Raw genomic sequence first — 18447 nt, 5'->3', positions numbered from 1 at the left:
TACAGTATTTATTATTTATTTACATGACAGAAGGTTCAAGTATAAAAAAGATTTAGATTTAGGATTACAAATCATCCGCCCAACAGAAATGCAGATGAGACAGGATGTGGAGGTCTCAAGCACTCAGTAAAACACTTCCTCATGCCTCCAGAGCCAATAACAAGATTTTTTTTTTGGTCAAAAGTAAGATTCAGCATTAGAAGCAGAATGTCTAAGCGTCTGTGATCCAGTCTTTGCAGGTTGAGTCACGTCACTGCTCCCTTTCTCTCTTTGCACCTGGAAACTTTTCCCCCTCGTCTGTGGTTTCCTCCTCTCTTGCTCTTTCTCCTTCCCCAGCTCCTTCTCTCTCTTCTTTCTCAACCTCTCTTCCTCTTTCTCCTTTCTTTCTCGGACCCTCCGCCTCCTCCTCCTTTCCCTGGAGCTCAGTTTCTCCTCCGCCTCTTCCTCAACCAGTTTCCCTGTCCCTGTTCCGTCACTGAAGTCTTGAATCAAGATCTTGGGGACTTGCATTTTGGGTGTCCCTTTTGCCTTTTTGGGCTGCTCTCCTCTCAGTCTGCGGAAGAGACCAAAACGTTTAGGGGGGTCGGGCGGCAGCAGCTGCTCCTGCTGCACCGCTATCCTCTCAGTTACTTCTGCAGACAGTGACGAGGTGACTTCTGAAGTCACATCAGGAGGACTTTGGGTTGGGTTTACACCTCCAGGATAGGACTGTGATTCACTATGTTTAACTTCTGGGTGATTGGGAGTAGATTGTGATTTGCTAGTTTTCTCTGGCACGATGAAGAGATCTTCAGAGAGTCTACGTGCTAACCTTGACCCACGGGAGTTGGGTAACTTGCGAACGCAGAAATCTCCAGAAGACCGGCTGCTGCGATGCCCGGAGGCTTGTGTCAGGCTGCTGTTATTCGGCTCAGTCTGGTCTTTCACAAGGTGGGAATCTTTGTCTAGGACTTGTGGGTTACTGTCAGTATTTGAAGAGTCTGTTGGTTTAGTAGAAATGAAGACGTCGTCTTCTACTACAGGGTTTTCTTGAACATTTTCTGTGCTTTCTTCCTCCTCCACAGCACCCATAGTGACCTGGCTTGTTGGTTGTTCAGGTGCAGGTTCTTCGGAGGTACCCGTTTCTACTGAACTCATCTTCCCATCAGGCTCGGCCGTGAGAGTCACCGCTTCCGCCTGTGTGCAAGGTGGTGCTATCAAGTCAGTATTCTCCGTTTCTGTTGGCTTTTCCTCTGCTTGTGTTTGGTCAGTGTCAACCTGTGCATCTGAGTGTGCAGTCAAACTTCTTCCTTCTTTCTCCTGCGTAGGTTCAGATGCTACTGCATCACACTCTTTCTCAAATTCTTCACTTGACTCCCTCACTATGTCGTTTGCTACTCGTATTTCTGCTTCAGTCTCTGTATCAGTTACTAAGCCCGTGCCGTCTTTTGGTTGGATGCATTCAGGTAAACACAGTATTAATGTTTCTGCTTCTGTCTTTGAATCTATGTGTTGTTCTGAATCTAGGTGTACTATTTCAGCTTCCAGTTCATGTGTGGCTGTATTTTTCTCTGCCTGTTCTTGAGTCTGTGCCAGTACATCAGTTTCTGTCTCTCTTTGGGTGTGGGACTCTTCTTTCATGTCCGTTCCTGATAGTGACTCAGTGCTGTGGTATTTTTCTTCAAATGTATCTCTCTGTGGGCTTCTGTCTGTCTCTGTGATCACTTCTCGCTGTTGCTGTTGTGACTCTGTCTCTACTGTAGGATCTTTGACAGTTGGAGCTTCAACTTTACTGTCTGTCTCTGAGCCTGGGCTTGTCACCGTGTCCACCTGCGTATGTTGCACATTTTCAGTTTCTGTGCTCTCTTCTGGTTTCATGTCAGCCTGAATCATATGTTCCTCACTTGAGTATACACTATCTTGCGTCTCCACCTCTTTGTTTTCATCTGCATATGCATCTTTATGTATCTCAGTCTGATTTCCCTCCACAGCAGCTGTATGTTCACTTTCTTCCACTTGCTTTTCTGTCTCTGTATTTGCGTCTATTACCTCAATTTCCAGTGAGAGAATTTTGTGACTCTGTTCCCGAACTTGTGACTGGCTGTAAGAGTCCAGCTCCTCTCCCTGTTTGTGTTCAGTAGGCTGAAGAATATTTTCAACAGTCTGATCTTTGGCTGGATCTTTGATTAGTTCTGTCTCAACATTTGTTTCTTCGGTCTGGGTTGAAAGCACTTTGCTTTCCTCTGTATCTTTGAGTTGCGGTTCCTCCTCTTCAGTGATTCTTGTTTCTACTTGTTCAATCTGTTCTTTTATGACGACTGTTTCTTCTACATGGTCTGTTGGCATGTTTTGGATTTCCATCTTTTTAGGTTTTTCTAAAAGTTCTTTCTGTTCAGTTTGTTCTGTGAGTTTCGGCTCACTCTGTTTTTGATGTTCCTCAAAAACTACGTCTTCCTCCTCCTGAACGCCCTGCACCTTTTTGAAATTTAACTCGGCCCAGCTCCTCCAGTCCTCCTTTGCTCCCATTGATAGATGCCTCACAACTCTGCTGTTGCCTTCCCATTCGGGTGTGCTTGCCTTTCCCCCTTTCCTCCACCTCTTGTGAAGAAGGGAGGGAGACAGCGAGAGAGTGGAGGCCGAGCGAGCAAGAGGGACGGACAGGTTCCCTTTCTCTCTTGCTTTCCTGTCCCGCTCTTCCTCGTTCTGTCGAGCCCTCGCCCATGCCATCCGGTATCCCTGGCAGCGACCTCTGGGGTCAAAGGTGGATGAGGGTCTGTCTTTCCTCCACTTTTCTAACTCCTTCTCAGTATGCTTCTCCAGATCTCTGGCTGACAGCTGCACCGAGCACACCTAAGACAGGAAGAAAAACAATGGTCTTACTTTTGTTTTACTCTAATTTCCAGAATTTTACATATTTACATTACCTCCGAAAATGCCTCCCACGTGTACAAAAGGATCTTTATAATGTCTCCACTCATTTATTTATATAGTTATTCCTTGAATCTCGATTGTGTGGTGCGGTTTAAAGCTTCAGAAAAAGCTAGTGAGGGAACCTTGAGTTGGGTTTTATTTTGGTAAACTACTGTACTGCTCTTCTCAACACCACCCATGTGTTTCATTCTTACCTCTGCTATGAAGGAGTCGTCTTCCTCTTGGACCTCCTCCCTGACGCCCCTCAGCCTCTCCAGAGTCTCCATTTGTCCCTGACACTGCTTCCTCTGCTCAGCTCGGCCCAGCACCCGACGCACCAGCACCACCGCCACCTGCAGCAGCACCCGCACCCCTGCACACGAGAGAGGAGAGGTAAGAGTGGGCAGGAAGATGCTGTATGCTGTGAATGGTTTTTGATCAGATTATTATTCTAAAAATCACTCAACAGTTAAGTTCCTCATGTTTTACAAAGTTGTGCATTTTTAAGACATAAATTATTAGCTATGTAAATATAAATCATAGTACAACAAATATAGTAATATAGACGTATATTTTTGACCACAGGCAACATAACTAATGTCTTTGTAATCAGGTGAAATATACTATACAACATAATATGTTCTACCTGATTATTGTGTCTAAGAAATTACATGTTTTTTTTTCCTCCCTTTCAGGGTGTACCATAGCAGAAAAAGAGGTCCCAGACTCGGAGCAGTGTGTTGAAGGGCAGGTGACGTGTGAAGAGACACATCAGCCAGTCGGTGGCGAACATGAGGGGCTCCACTCCGTGGTGCTGCAGGTGTTTGTGTGCAGCCGGACACGTCCTTTTCAAGACCCAGGTCAGCATGGCCGCATCAAACAGGACTCCTTCCTACAGAGGTACACACGCTTAGACAGGGCAGGCAAACAGAGATCACAAGTAATAATTTGTTTTATGGGTTTGTAATCTGGTACTAATTACAAGGAATATAGGCTTTTCCTCGAAAGAACAGATCCTAAATTGGGGTTCATTTATAGCACACATGAACAAGAATTAGCTTTCAAATTCAATTTACTGGCCTACATGTAAATAATCAGTGTATAATACAAATAAGTGCAGTGTCAGGTACATTATGTATGCATGTGTACATGGGTGCAGGGCCTCACCAGCAGAGGGCTATAGTATCCAGGCAGGTACTGCTCACTAATCTGCACCAGACACCAGAAGGCCTCCTGCCAAGGTTACATGAGGTGAGATGGCACATAAAATGATAATAAGTCAACATCAGATGCCACAATAGCTGCTTTATGTTCTGGACAATTATAAATATACGGAATGTTGTCAGTTATTATTGTGTGTTTATGGAACAGAATGCCAAAAAGCCAATATTTTAACAGATAGATGAAACGAGAATTGGTACAGATTTAATATCTGAAATGGGCTTTTGTTGTCCACTGAAATCTAGATTAATAACATGTTTTTGAGATGCATTTGCAGCTACTGATCGCTACCTCAGCAGGCATGTTCATCAGCAGCACTGCAGCCACGGGCCCCTGTGCTTGGCAGTAACCTTCTTCTGGTTGGTACTGAGTGTAGGCTTTCAACACCCGGAACAAACCACGCTGCCTGCACACAAACACACCGCAGGAATCACTCACACAAACCATAAGTTTAAATCACATGAGTATGTTTAAATAAAAAAATCACCTTTGAATAGAGAGGTGAAATTTACAAAGTAAAATGTAGGCAAGTCAACATCACTAATAATAACTAGTAATAAGATTTATTTTGCAACAGAAAGACACAAAGAAAGCAGAACTGTAAAGATAGAGTGATAGCAGCTGAGGCATATTGAAGACTAGAGAAACTGTAGGACTGTTCTGTAGCTACCGGCTTGTCAACAGAAACAAATAGAAGGAGAAATGTTTCTTACCCATGTCCATCCTTGGAAAGGAACATTTCATGGAAAGGGAACTGTCGGTCCAGGTCTCTCTCGATGACATCCACCCAGCTCTGCAGAGCAGGCTGCGAGTCCAGAGACTAACACAGAGACAAAGGATAGTTTGACCTTTTACAAACACTGTACTACTTTAAGATTAGTCACAAAAACAATGGACGTCCATTATTTTCTGTAAGTTGTAGCGAGCAGTAAAATAGTGCACATATTGCACTGTGATGAGCCTAATTTACACTTAATGCTGCAACTAATGACTATTTAAACTGATGTGTTGTTTAGTCTGTAGAAAGTTTATAGAAAATGTTGTATACAAAAAATCAGAAAATAGTGTGTCACAAAATAGTGATCACAAGATCCCACAAAATAATGTGCGCAAACAGTCCAAAACCCCAACATTTTCTGTTTACAATGATATCAAACAAACAATAGCAACTTAAACAAGTTTTAAACAAACAATAATCAATTGCCCATCACAAGTTCACAGAGCCTGATGTGTTATTGTGCTAAAATGGCTTGTTTTGTCATTAAATAGATATTCAATTTACAGTGATATAATGCAGAAAATCTTCACATTGAACTTGCTGGAACCAGAAAATGTTTTGTCATAATTGCTTGATAAATTACTTTGTACATAAACAATTAATTGATTTTCAAAATTGTAGATTTTCTGTCAATCAATCAATAAATCAGCACTAGTTTCACTGCATCCTCTACACAGTGATTTAGATGCTGACAATACATTGTTGAATCCTACCATCCGTGGTTTTTGCTGCTGATTTGAACACATTTACCACAGTGAGTGTTTAGTTTTCTTGCCTTGTAGAGGTTTTCATTTAGTTTCATCTTGTCAGTAGCACCACACAGCAGAGGCCAGCACTTTGCTCTGAGTGAGGCTGGGATGCCTTTCTGACACTGCACTTTGACCTGAAGGGACGTTGGTAACAGAGACACAGGATCAGCTCAATGCAGGCAGAAACAAATGACTACATTTCATTGTTGTCAGTGTGAATGCTAACGGGCCTTTTTCACAGCAGACATTTTGACTCATAACAAAAAGCATAGGCGTTTTTTAATAACATTAACAATGGCTCTGGTCTGTTCAAGTGTCCCGGTAAGTCATGACAGTGTGAACGTGAGCCAGCATGCACAATACCAGGACCCTGAAACTAAAGCAGCTAAATGTAATTTAGCCATCATTCATTTTATTATTTACTGTGTTTTTCCTGCTGTGACAAAATGTCTTTCATGGAAAAGGCCTATCATCCTTTATTCACTTTGGCAGTTAATTCACACTACATTTAATGACTTTAGGCATCTGAGACAGGACACACCTTGCTGGTCTTCTTCAATAAGATGCGATCCCATTGGCTAATGATATTTATCCACTTGGTCTCCCTCTGCCTGACCAACTCAGGGGCTGGACCCACGCTCCTGACATACAACATACAGCACACAACACACAGCATACAAAACAGCAGGTAAATATTTTAAACAAAGTATTCAGCACAAGACTCCACAGTATCAAGGGTCTCAAGTCAGCCATTAAACTGGAGACCTTTAAGACAGTGTGCAGAGCTGCTGTGTGCACCTTTTGTGTGTTGCCATTATAGAAAGACAGCGCTCCGAAAAACAAGACAGGAAACAGGAAAACCACACGGTAGCAGAGTGATGTCTCCATAGCAACAGGTCAGGATGTTATCAATGGGGAAAGTATAAAGACGGCAGGTAGCAGTTTGTTCAGCTGGTCTTAAACCAGATTTGGACTTTTTTAATCTGGCCAAGAGTTTGTTGATTAAATGTCCTGTAACTATGTAGCCAATTGATTCTGAAAGAGTTTGCTGGTATCTGAAAGTAAAAATGCTCAGTATTTTTCATGTAAATTTAATTCTAGTTTGCAAGTCTTTCTAGCATGACTTTTACACCTTCCTACAGAATTATAAAATCCACATTATTGCAGCTCCCTCATATTGTCTTGTAATGTTACAGTAGGTTTTGTCTCTTCCTTTTTGAAGTGTTTTCCAAAATGTTCACTTTGTTTGAGGCCTGTCAAAGAGTAGTAGTTTTGTAGATACGTATTTTATATATATAAATGACCACTCATATATATTTCTCCCTACATGTTTACCTGTGGGTTTTATGCACTGGTTTATTGACCTTTTCATGTGGCTCACTAAGCTCACTGTAAAGTTCAAACTTTACTTTCTGTATAAAACAAGGCTTGCTTTCATTCTTTAGCATAAAGCATTTTACTCTTGTTTTGGCTCATGGTGTATATTTATTCTCAAATAAATGGTTTGGAAGCTGCAGCTTTCTTATTACGACCTGTTTACTGTCTTTTGACTGCGTTTTATACTAATCAAAGCAGTGTGTTAAGTTGGCTCTGTGTCTGTGTTAGATTAAAATTCTGATAGTCAGATACGTGGTCTCTTCAGAAATACGGGGTCTTGCTTTGAAAGAAAGTTACTTGGTTTGTGAAAATCTCTTCAGGGTACGTCACACAGCCCTTTAGAAAGTCAATTAACCTGCAATCTACGAATGGGATAGTTTTTACGGCATTCAGCGAAACAATTTGTTTTAAATCGTAAAAGAACTTTTAGAAAAGAGAATTAAAACAGACAACCAGTATACCTGCTTTTGATAAAGTACAGTAACAATACATAAGCAGAAATGTGGAACTGCTCACCCAGCTGGGGATCCATTTGTCAGAATGAAGCCAAAGCGGTCTGTCTCAGGTTCCAGACCAACCTCTGACCCTGCATCAGATCCAGAGCTGTCCTCTTCACTGAGGTTCTTTTGGGCTGGACTCGTTGGACTTAACATCTTACTGACAGAGAAGTGGTGGCTCTCATTATTCAGCATGGAACTGTACTCATCAATTATTGTGATTATGTGAAGATGATGTGACTTAGCAGTGTGTCCTACATAGGACATATCAAAGCGTAAATATATCAAAGATGTTCAATACCTAAGCCCCATCCAAAAACTGCTCTGACTTGAGTATGTTTGGGTTGTTATTGTAGTACTATGATTGATTATACAAAGTACATGTGTCCAGGGTTTAAAATTAGCACCATCTACCAGCCAAATGTCGGTTAAATATGAAAGTGGCTGGTAGATTTGCTTCACTCACTAGCCAAAAAAACAATGGTAACCTATTGAGTGGCTGGTAAAATTTGAACCTGCACTAGCCATTTGGCTGGTTGACAAAAATGTTAATTTTGTACCCTGCATGTGTCAATGTTCTGCTACACTTCACAACATTTTAGTACATGCTTGTCCCTCTTAAATTCAGGCCACGCTTATGACATTGCTTTTTTTTTTAAGCATTAGTGTAAAGTAGTTTAAATCAACTTCCTTAAATACCTCCAACCATGAACATAACCACAACAAGAGGACAGTTGTTAAATATCTTAAAATTTCCATTTGCATGTAATTACCTTTTACATTTCCGTTTGATCACTCGGTTGTTGAAGAGGTGAAGTGCACGATCCTTCGGTGATGAGGAAGACAAGCGCTCTCTCTCTCTCTCTCTCTCTCTCTCTCTCTCTCTCTCTCTCTCTCTCTCTCCCTCTCTCTCTCCCTCTCTCTCTCAAAATCTACTTCCCTGGCTATTATAGTCGTAACATAGACTATTGGGTAATGTAGTCTTTTTTTAGCTGACATGGAAGTGATACTCAGTTGCACAAATATGATTAATCAAACATAACATCAGAATATTGATAAATGATTAATATGCTCCGATAATGTCCTTTTAAGCGTTTGCTTGTTGTAGGAAATACTGCAATTATACGTGCTCGAAGGCAAACGTGTAAAATGTCCATGGATGTATTATAACTAAAATGTCACCAATAGTGCAATTGTTTTTTGCGATTTACTAACCGGGAATCAGAAATTAACGAGGGGCACCTGAATGTAACATACGTACGCAGTTCAGGGACCGCGGTCTGCATGTTGTTGCTCATCAAAAACTTGTGACAGAGGTAAGTCTGGGTAAAGGTGATTATAAATGAGAACTAGATACTGCAAACCATTATTTAGGTTTCGGGAATAGAGACCGTGTTGTACATTGAGCTGTTACTCGTATTTTGTTGGTGAGCGACGTTTTGCATTATAGGCTATTAATCAGGGGTCACAATTGGTAGCCTATTACGAACATGTAAGGTCTGAATCAATTAAAGTAAATAACCAAGTAGGCCTAACCGTTTTTAACTAGAGCCAAAGTTTGGGTTACGTTATTTAGCCTAGCCTAATTGTAATGATGCGTTCATGTCATATCGTACAGACTACGTTTTGCTAAAGTAAACCATTGTTCAATTGCGGTTACAAAACGGATGCAAATGTATTTGCAAAAAACGCGATTGTGTATGATAATATACACATTTTTACAGTCAAGCTTTAAATACCACAGTTTGTTTTATGTTTTAATTTATGTTACTTTTCTGTTTATGGCGTGACCGCTGGTCTAGTTATAGCCTAGTGGTAACCTGACGTCGTCATACTCAGATTCTAGCCGACCTCAAATCGAATCTTGTGGGCGGGGCTAGGTTCGGCTGGCCATCCAGGCTAGCCTAGTGGTAACAACCTCGGAACAATCCTTGCATGCCCCCAAATCGTATAAACTGGATGTGTTCCCGTTCTTCCCATTCTGCCGGCATGCCATGAATGTGGCACACCGCTGATGTAACGCCAGGGATTTGGGGCGCAAGATTAGAGGATGCATTTGTGCTCAGTTAGCTTCAGTCTTCCTCACTCTCTCCTCTTTACTTTTAGTGAGGAGCTTTTGTCTGGGTTGCTTTTACACTGTCTTCTCTGCTCAGATGTCTACTGCACTGAGTCTGCGTCTTCTCCACTGCTCCTCAAAGCCAGGTACAACTGAATCGGGTGCCATTAAAAACAATAATCTTATGTGCAAAATGAGGCATCATTTAATCACATTTGTATGTATCTCCAGGCCCATTTGGATATGGTCCTGGTGTCATTCGCCCATTCATTCTCAGTGTGCAGAGAGAGGGCTACAGTAAGTAGCCTACTGCTATTCATATAAGGCATTCTCAGTGGATGTGACTGTTTAAAATGATCAACCATACTATACTCTCTCCCTCTATTCTCCTTGTAGAGTATGTAAATGCTCAGGAGCTGCCAACAGACCTGAGGTCCATCACTGACCGGGCTGCAACAACCCTCCTTTGGACTGAACTCTTTAGAGGTCACACATAATGTGCTTGCTATGCAGATAGCCTATGTCGTGCATTGGATTAAAGGCCTAGTATTATACTATGTTTTTGTTATTGTGAACCAACAATTAATTTATCTTACTAAGAAGTATTGTGTGTGTAGTTAAAGCCTAAAATATATCTTATAGATCTCCAAAAACTATTAAAAATACATAAATGAGTATTTGGGTGACATTGGGTGACATCCAATCACATGTCCAACTACAAAATGTCAAGGATGACACAGTATAAGACTTATGGTATTTCCATTGTGGTCCTTGATGTAAAGAGAGTAAAGGTGAAGAAGTCCAAGTGACTTTAAAGCAACATATTGCCAGTGGTGGAATGTAACTAAGTAAATTTTTTACTAAGTACTCAATGCAGAAAAATCCTCATATTTTAGAAACTATCATCAAGAAAATGTACTAAAGTCTTTAGTACATTTTACTTAAGTAACATTTTCACTGCAGGACTTTTACTTGTAACACTTGTTGTTTTACTTTTACAGTGGTATTAGTACTTTTACTGAAGGATCTAAATACTTCTTCCACTACTGCATATTACCAACAAGCCAATACAATAAGTACCTGGACTGCCATCAATAAAATCACTCCACAATTTGTCAAAACTTATTAAAAGGCCACATAAAATTGACTATTTACAAATCCCTAACAAATAAACTATTTCCTCCAGTTTGAGGGAGGTTTGCTAAAAAACTACAGCTGTTGTAGGAAAAGACTCCTTTTTTTTTAAATGAAACAATATATATGAACAAATAAGCTTTGGGCTGTGTGCCACAGACAGGGTAGGGAAGTCAGAATGTATCAAAAGACAAACTAATGCATTGGTGTATTTGGTGCTTTTATATAATTTTTTGATTATAAGAAAAATAATAAAGTAAGTCATAACTCTTTGAACACCTTCCTGCAGGTTTGGCGATGACCATGAGTTACCTGTTCCGTGAACCTGCCACCATCAACTACCCATTTGAGAAGGGCCCTCTGTCACCCCGCTTCCGTGGAGAGCACGCTCTCCGCCGCTACCCTAATGGAGAGGAGCGCTGCATTGCCTGTAAGCTGTGTGAGGCCATCTGCCCTGCTCAGGTGAACAAAAACACACACTCAGTTTCTGCTATTTAGATATCAGTATTACTGTAGGGTATTTTTAGGGACTATCATTCATTATCAGCCACTCTTTGGTGTCTTCTGTCTTTATTTTTCTCTCTGTAAATGGATGCATATTCTGAGCAGTCCTCACTGTAGGACGACCTTGTTTACTATAAAGTGTCTTCAGGAAGCAGCAAATGCAACACATATTGGATGCTTGGAGGCTTCAAAATAGGGAAAAATCATCCTAAACTAATCTGCAACACTTAAAACATCTAGTTATTTTTGGGTGAAAATATGTAAAACAAAAACAGAAAGCCTTAGTCAAGTATATTTCCATTCTGCATCCCAGTGTCTATTTTCTTGTACTTTTCTAATGGTGACATGGATTTTTTAAATTGAGCAATATAGTCTCTTCTTTATAACAACTTTGTTTTATCTGGTGCCCAATACAGCAAATCTTGTATCTCTCTCTCTCTCTCCTCACCATCTGTACTCAATTAATCTCACAATACCTGCTGCTTAGGCTGTAATTAAGTCAGTGCCAAAATATGTGTCTGTCCTATCTGACTTTGGTTTTGTCTCTTCCATTTCATCCCTATGTGGAACCCAGGCCATTACCATTGAAGCTGAGACTCGAGCTGATGGCAGCAGGAGAACTACGCGCTATGACATTGATATGACCAAATGTATCTACTGTGGCTTCTGCCAGGAAGCCTGTCCTGTCGATGCCATTGTTGAGGTAAGAATACGTGTATCCTGTTTACTGAATAGGAGATTCTATGGAGCTGAACCAAGGTGGCAGTTGACAAAACTGTGTTGTCACTTGAAATATGTATTTAATAAAAAGGACATGAAACTTTATATCATGTGCGGATTTAGACCTACAGATGGTTAATGTGTATTTCTTTCTTTAATCCTCCTTCACTCAGGGTCCAAACTTTGAGTTCTCCACAGAGACCCACGAGGAGCTGCTGTACAACAAAGAGAAGCTGCTCAACAATGGAGACCGATGGGAGGCTGAGATAGCAGCCAACATACATGCAGACTACCTGTACAGATAAATGTGTACACTGCCTGTAAAGATGTGTCGCAATATGAAAATGATATATCTTATCATCCTCCTATCCATTGAGATTAATTGTAGCTTTAAATATATTCCAGTGAGTTACAAATGAGCAGTGAAGCCTTGCAGCCTCAGATTATTTTTTGAAATAATAATAGAAAAATGCACAAATCATGTCTTATGTTATACAGATGAATGATGTTGTACTTTATGATGTTGACTTTATAGTCTGTAACACATGTAGCCTATGCACAGTCCATTATGTATTATTTTCTGCTGCACTTTAAAAGCTTGTTTTATCTGATGTTATAGGTAGGACATTTCTAAAAGAGTACATTTATGTATTGTAATGTTATTTAAGATATTGAAATAAATCATGTTTTAAAACTTATTCATTCACCATATTGCATTAATGCTGGCGCTGAAAAAATTAGTTGATTAATTGATCAGTCAATTAAGTTATGTCGTTTATCAAGCAAACATGCCAAACACTCTCTGGAGCTATCTGTAAAAGTGTGGAGATTGACTGCTTTTCTCTGTTTTACATCACAGTAAATATCTTCGGGTTGGCTGTTGGTGAACAAAACAAGTAATTCAATCAACTCTGCTTTTCTCTGTCTTATGTGATTAAACAAGGGTTTGGATATTGGGCTCTGAATACTTGTGATTAGCATGTTTCCCTATTGTTTAATATCTAGACCAAACAATTAGCCTAATTGATTTATCGAGAAAATAATCAGCGGATTAATCAATTACGAAAATAAGCATTAATTGCACTTGCATCCCTTAATTAAACCAGTTAAAAAAAAGGGTTAACATGGTAATAAGTAGCATTTGCTTTTAGTTTGTCATCGAGATATATATAAAACTTTAACGTTACTTTAATGGGGCTATATTTTAGTAACTTTTCTAGATATAAGTGTCTTTTTAAGACTCAGACATGCTGAATCATGGTCTGTGAATACCACAGTAGCCTACATGCACTAAAATCAAATGCGTTTTACCGCTGCGGTGATCACATGATATGGGCGGAAACTGACTCATATTCCACGCTGAATCTCCCGCGAACGCAGCCATTTACCTCTTTTCTCTCTTGGCAGTGACACCGGTGAGTCTCTATATTCTTCTGTCATTGCGGGCCATCCAATATTTCAAGTTTGTGTTATGTCTTTAAAGTCAGTTAAAACAACGGGAAACTTAATTGTATGATTTGGCTTAACGTGGCGTTGCAAGTGTAACCCTGTGAGGCTCGAGCAAGTACTATAGGCCGTTGATTTTCTTATGCTAACGTAGCTGTTAGCTCGGTGAAGAGAATGGCTTCCATGCCGTGCTAGCTAACAGGTTAGCAAGCACAGCTCTCCCTCATTCCACTGCTTTGTTCTTGAGACTCGCTTATATTACTTTAATTTATTAGCTTTTAATGACTTTACCAATCTTGAATGCGTCAATTCAGCTTGATGTGCGAACTTGTTGTTTAACTTGGCCATCAACTGCAACATGGACCATGTTAGAATGTCTTGCAGTTCGATTGTTCCAGTCGAACAAGAAAAAGTGCGGTCGTATGGCGCACTCAAACTAACGTTACGCAACCGCGTGCGTCGAAATACTGTTCCAGAAGCGAGCTTGTCGTGTTTTCATCCAAAAATAGTATACTGTGTTACATGTATTTGTCTGACATACAGTGTAGTTTGAACGCATTCAGACGTAACATAACGGCAACGTTGCATGGTAACGTGTCGGGACGTTAGCTTGGATCGAACACACTAGAATCGGGTATCGCTTGGTAACAGGCGGTGGAGTACGTTTACTGTTGGCTGTAATGTAAACTGCGTCAACATAACTTTTAACAAATCTGACTGCGTCTGTTTCCCCCCCCCAAACCTGACGTCAAAACAGGTAATCGCCAACACCGCTGTTACTGATTGCTATCTAAGACTGATAGCGGACAGGAGGCTGACGGAAAACATGCTAACCATCCCGCCTTGTTTTGTTTAGATAAATCGCAACCACGGCGGACTCAATGGCACAGTGTGTACCGGTGGCGGTGTTCAAGGCAAGTGTTTTCTGTATAATATCACGCAATTTTGTACTATGTCTTGTTAGTCTAGCTAGATAATGGTATGGTGATGTGGTATTTAGGCTAGCTGTGCTAATGTTCAGTGTATCGAACCAGTACCAACCAGTCTAAACTAACTGCTAACGTTATCTCTTTCCTACAGCTTGTCTTGGTAGGAGATGGAGGCACCGGGAAAACGACTTTTGTGAAGAGGCACATTACAGGAGAGTTTGAGAAGAAATATGTTGGTGAGTATCTCCATGTTATAAAGTGAATGACCCATCAATATATTACAGATAATGAGTCCAAGTCGTTGAACTAACTTGGAATCTCGACTCTGATGGTTGCCTTTTGCAATAAACAATTGTGCATCAATTAGCACTGGGGCCCTGGGTCAAAACTTGAGCTGTGGGCCCATATTGAGCCCCTCCCATTCTGATATACTAGTAGTGGTGTACATATCTGTCCATAAATAACAAGAAATTGCAGTACATAAATGCCAAACTAGGTTTGAGGTAATTTAGAAAAGGCGTCTCCATTACATAGTTTGTCCACTAGAGGGCACTAACGGTAAAATGTTTTGCTTAGAATGTTTCTTGGTCACAATGAGAAGGGAAAAACGGATCTGCATTGTTGGTTTACCAAGTTGACTGGATTAGGACTGATATGGTACATTTTTAAATTCCAAAATATCCGTATCGTTCAGGTTATAATCACAGCTTTAAAGTTTGATCCTACTTTTGTTTCACTACATTGTTCTAATCTATATGAAGTAGCACTTTGGAGTTTTCAACATATTTTCTACCTTTTCTTGCTCTCATACATCTTGTCTTTGCTTGTAATTCTAGCTACTCTGGGAGTAGAGGTCCACCCGCTGATGTTCCACACTAACAGAGGACCTATCAAGTACAATGTGTGGGACACAGCTGGTCAGGAGAAGTTTGGAGGCCTGAGAGATGGCTACTACATTCAAGGTGCTCTTCTCCATCATTAACACACTACTTTGGGTATTAAACCTTGAACAGTCTGCCCCGTTACTATAGAGTTTAATTGTAAAAACCCCTTTATTTAAAAAAGCGCTCTGCTACCTCCACAGCTCAATGTGCTATCATCATGTTTGACGTCACTTCTCGAGTCACCTATAAGAACGTGCCAAACTGGCATCGTGACCTGGTCCGTGTCTGTGAGAACATTCCAATCGTCCTGTGCGGCAACAAGGTGGACATCAAAGACAGGAAAGTCAAAGCCAAGAGCATTGTGTTTCACCGCAAGAAGAACCTGCAGGTAATAACTGATCACAAAATGATATACATGTGTCCATCATCATGCACCCATCAGTCACAAGTGTGAAGTATAAAATGCATTGGTTTGAATCTTTGGTTGGTCTGAACTATGTTTTGAATCTGCTCCGTCCCCAGTACTATGACATTTCTGCCAAGAGTAACTACAACTTCGAGAAGCCTTTTCTGTGGCTAGCAAGGAAGTTGATCGGCGATCCCAACCTGGAGTTTGTGGCAATGCCTGCTCTCGCTCCCCCAGAGGTTCAAATGGACCCGAACCTTGCTGCGAAGTACGAGGAAGAGCTTCAAGTGAGTATAACATACAGGTGCAATGTCTGTTTAGTTGGCTGTAGTATATTTTAATCCAGCCGCTTCCTTACCCGAGCAAAGTATACAAAAAAATCCTAACGGGGCACCAATTTACATTGGGAATCTGAAAATGTATCTTGTCTTTTACTGTCCAGGTTGCATCACAAACGGCACTCCCAGATGAAGAAGATGACCTCTAACCTGTTACCTGAATTTACCCTCTCGTACCCCCAAATGTGGACAGGAAGTTGTTGGAGTTTTGCCCCCCCGTTTACTGTAAAATCCCTTTCAGATTTTTTATTTTTGAATTTTTGTTTGTTTTAAAACTAGGTAAAAACTTGGTGAAAAAGTTGTGGTTCTAATTTCACTGTATCGGACACACCCACCCTAGTGTTGTCATTGGCATGGCAACGTGCTACAATTCATCGAGCACCCTCCACTGCACTTGCCCAGCTCACATAATGCTGTTGTATGGTGCACTGGAAGCACTAAGGGGAGAAACTTTGAATAAAAACATTCTCAATACAACCTGTCTGTTCTTTAATTCCCCTGGACAGTAGCAAAGTCCCCAGAGTCACAGGGACTTCTTTTTCTTTTTTTTCTCCCCCAGTATTTCCAAGAGTCCTTTTTCATGTAGGACATTTGACATGGATAAAGTTATTAATAAAGGTAATGATGACTTGTATTCAAGCGTCTTAAGCTGTGATGGTGAGCTAGCAAGTACAATACCAGAACCCTGAAACGTAAGCAGTAAAATGGAATTTAGATACTTTGATCCCCATAGGCTATTACTGCAGTGACAACTATTCTTCCTGGGTTAAGATATTCAAACATCACTTTATGGACAATATCAGAAGGGAATAAAATAAAGTGCTCGCATTCATACAATTGCAATTAAAACATTTAGTAAAATATAATTGGTGTATGTACCATACTGTATAGTGAAGCATTACCTAAGTTAGCACTGTAAATAATTCACTTTCACATACTGATTTTTATATATAGCCTGAACTGATTTTTCTGAATAATTGCAGTTCTTGATTTCAATCATTTACACCTGTGATTTCCCTACTGTAAATGTCAAAATGTCTTCTGTGAAAAAGGCCTATTGCCCTACAGTAGTCCTTGATCTGCAACATTGCCAACAATGGGCTGCAGTTCTATTATTAGATATTAAATAATATATGTAATTATTAGGGATGGATACATATATAAACAGAATGGGGAATATCCCTGATGATAGACTAATGTATTTATCATTTATTGCCCAACCCTAACAAATTCTATTCCGTTGTATTTGGGGTGCAACTAAATTTAATTTTAAGATTATTTTTTTATTATGTTGACAGTGCCTATTCCTGAATACAATTATTAATCCACTCATCACAAAGTAACTGAGACAAAAGCTTTAGGGACAGGGAGTAATATTACAGTATATATATTCACTAGGTGGTTCTGTAGGCATACAATGAAGCTGACATGTAGTCTGCTATGTGTTGGCTGGAGATTGGAATCGACCGGGTGGAGACAGGGTGGAGGTGGGGGCGGTGTAACTGGAGTTTTAATATATCACCGTATGAAAAGATTTAAAAAGGTATTTCCAATCATAAAAGGGACTGTTATTGTAACCTGCATAACACACTGATGGCCACCAGGTGTTAGACATGTTCTTTCATTCATAGCTGGGTGGACGATCTCAACAGCATTACGTAATAGTTTTACTCTGCACATTCATTGTGACGTGTGCCTTCTAACCAGGGGTTACTACACGCATCAGGGTTAGAATACAGCTATGTCATACATCCTCGATATTGCAACTAACCCTAACCCAAGTATTCCACAATTTCATTAGACTTACAATCTTTTTAACCAATTAGGTAATAACTGGAAAAGAAACAGCAGCCAGTTCCCACTCAGTAACAAGCTGTAATGAAACGTTACTTTATGGACTTAACTGAGAACAAGGCCCCCTCATTATAGCAAAGAGGTATACATATATTTAAAAGGATACCAACCCCGTCAGGCTCAAATAAAACGTGCATTTGGGTTGTACACAACTTAGTTTGCCTAGGTTTTCTATTAAAATGCATTTATATATATATATAAAAAAACCGTTATCTGAACCGTTATCATCATGAGTTTGCTCAAATTTGTAAAAACTGTTTGGCTGAGTTTAAAGCGATAACACAATGGTATAGTTGATGTTGTTTAATTAAATTAAAACTAATCTATTAGTATTTAATCTATTAAATCTATAATCTGTTTTTGTATGACTTTTGTTTTTATTGTTGTTATATTTTCATGAATTAAAAAAAAAACAGTAAAAGAGAAGACAGTGCAGTAATGTGTACCCCAAGATCATTTTTGAAGATCCAATTTTCAAATCAGGGACAGTGTACATTGCATTCATCTGTCAATGTGCCAGATTTAATGGGCATGTTCATCTGTTTTCCCTGGGCAGGTCGATGTTTAAGTTGTTCTAATCAGTGAAGTAGTTAAAGATAGGTCTCATCCCAACAACACCTGAATGCATCACTGGTGCAGGTGGCTCAGGCGTGGCTTCAGCTCAG

The 18447-nt window shown here is 40.2% G+C and overlaps 3 protein-coding genes across 6 annotated transcripts; 2 read left to right on the top strand and 1 right to left on the bottom strand.

Annotated features, from left to right (window-relative positions):
* Positions 1-8394, bottom strand: tbc1d10c (TBC1 domain family, member 10C). Of its 2 annotated transcripts, none has more exons than XM_078260550.1 (10): positions 8285-8394; positions 7531-7671; positions 6179-6278; positions 5664-5771; positions 4824-4930; positions 4402-4516; positions 4057-4122; positions 3592-3781; positions 3105-3262; positions 1-2829 (listed from the first exon to the last, which is right to left on the bottom strand). In XM_078260550.1, exons 2-10 carry the CDS (start codon positions 7665-7667, stop codon positions 178-180), a joined length of 3633 nt encoding a protein of 1210 aa, XP_078116676.1. In that variant the 5' UTR covers positions 7668-7671; positions 8285-8394; the 3' UTR covers positions 1-177. The 2 variants fall into 2 exon arrangements, with proteins under 2 accessions (XP_078116676.1, XP_078116677.1); XM_078260551.1 differs by having other exon boundaries at positions 7531-7667; positions 8285-8383.
* Positions 8395-8724: 330 nt separating this feature from the next.
* Positions 8725-12623, top strand: ndufs8b (NADH:ubiquinone oxidoreductase core subunit S8b). 3 transcript variants are annotated; one of them, XM_078260558.1, is made up of 7 exons: positions 8725-8827; positions 9618-9713; positions 9799-9864; positions 9964-10053; positions 10991-11163; positions 11780-11908; positions 12099-12623. In XM_078260558.1, exons 2-7 carry the CDS (start codon positions 9665-9667, stop codon positions 12228-12230), a joined length of 639 nt encoding a protein of 212 aa, XP_078116684.1. In that variant the 5' UTR covers positions 8725-8827; positions 9618-9664; the 3' UTR covers positions 12231-12623. The 3 variants fall into 3 exon arrangements, with proteins under 3 accessions (XP_078116684.1, XP_078116686.1, XP_078116685.1); XM_078260560.1 differs by having other exon boundaries at positions 8769-8827; positions 9665-9713; XM_078260559.1 differs by lacking the exon at positions 8725-8827 and adding an exon at positions 8846-8938.
* Positions 12624-13250: 627 nt separating this feature from the next.
* On the top strand, positions 13251-16405 carry ran (RAN, member RAS oncogene family). The gene is made up of 7 exons (XM_078260549.1): positions 13251-13340; positions 14228-14285; positions 14452-14536; positions 15137-15262; positions 15385-15572; positions 15707-15877; positions 16033-16405. The coding sequence occupies exons 2-7, from the start codon at positions 14253-14255 to the stop codon at positions 16075-16077; spliced, it is 648 nt and encodes a 215-aa protein (XP_078116675.1). The 5' UTR covers positions 13251-13340; positions 14228-14252; the 3' UTR covers positions 16078-16405.
* The last annotated feature ends 2042 nt before the right edge of the window (positions 16406-18447 follow it).

Source organism: Sander vitreus, chromosome 10 (assembly GCF_031162955.1).
Source record: "Sander vitreus isolate 19-12246 chromosome 10, sanVit1, whole genome shotgun sequence".
Classification (NCBI taxonomy): Eukaryota; Metazoa; Chordata; class Actinopteri; order Perciformes; family Percidae; genus Sander; species Sander vitreus.
Note: the sequence above shows the minus strand (reverse complement) of the source record. Positions and strands in the feature narration are given on the sequence as shown.

Excerpts from the sequence above, each read along its gene's own strand:
- tbc1d10c (XM_078260550.1), bottom strand. The coding sequence starts at position 7,667 with ATGTTAAGTCCAACGAGTCCAGCCCAAAAGAACCTCAGTGAAGAGGAC. Across the intron at positions 5,772-6,178 it reads TATTGAAGAAGACCAGCAAG|GTCAAAGTGCAGTGTCAGAA; the intron begins GTGTGTCCTGTC and ends ACGTCCCTTCAG. Across the intron at positions 4,931-5,663 it reads TAAATGAAAACCTCTACAAG|TCTCTGGACTCGCAGCCTGC; the intron begins GCAAGAAAACTA and ends TCTCTGTGTTAG.
- ndufs8b (XM_078260558.1), top strand. The coding sequence starts at position 9,665 with ATGTCTACTGCACTGAGTCTGCGTCTTCTCCACTGCTCCTCAAAGCCA. Across the intron at positions 9,714-9,798 it reads CCACTGCTCCTCAAAGCCAG|GCCCATTTGGATATGGTCCT; the intron begins GTACAACTGAAT and ends ATGTATCTCCAG. Across the intron at positions 11,164-11,779 it reads AGGCCATCTGCCCTGCTCAG|GCCATTACCATTGAAGCTGA; the intron begins GTGAACAAAAAC and ends TGTGGAACCCAG.
- ran (XM_078260549.1), top strand. The coding sequence starts at position 14,253 with ATGGCACAGTGTGTACCGGTGGCGGTGTTCAAG. Across the intron at positions 14,286-14,451 it reads TACCGGTGGCGGTGTTCAAG|CTTGTCTTGGTAGGAGATGG; the intron begins GCAAGTGTTTTC and ends TCTTTCCTACAG. Across the intron at positions 15,263-15,384 it reads AGATGGCTACTACATTCAAG|CTCAATGTGCTATCATCATG; the intron begins GTGCTCTTCTCC and ends CTACCTCCACAG.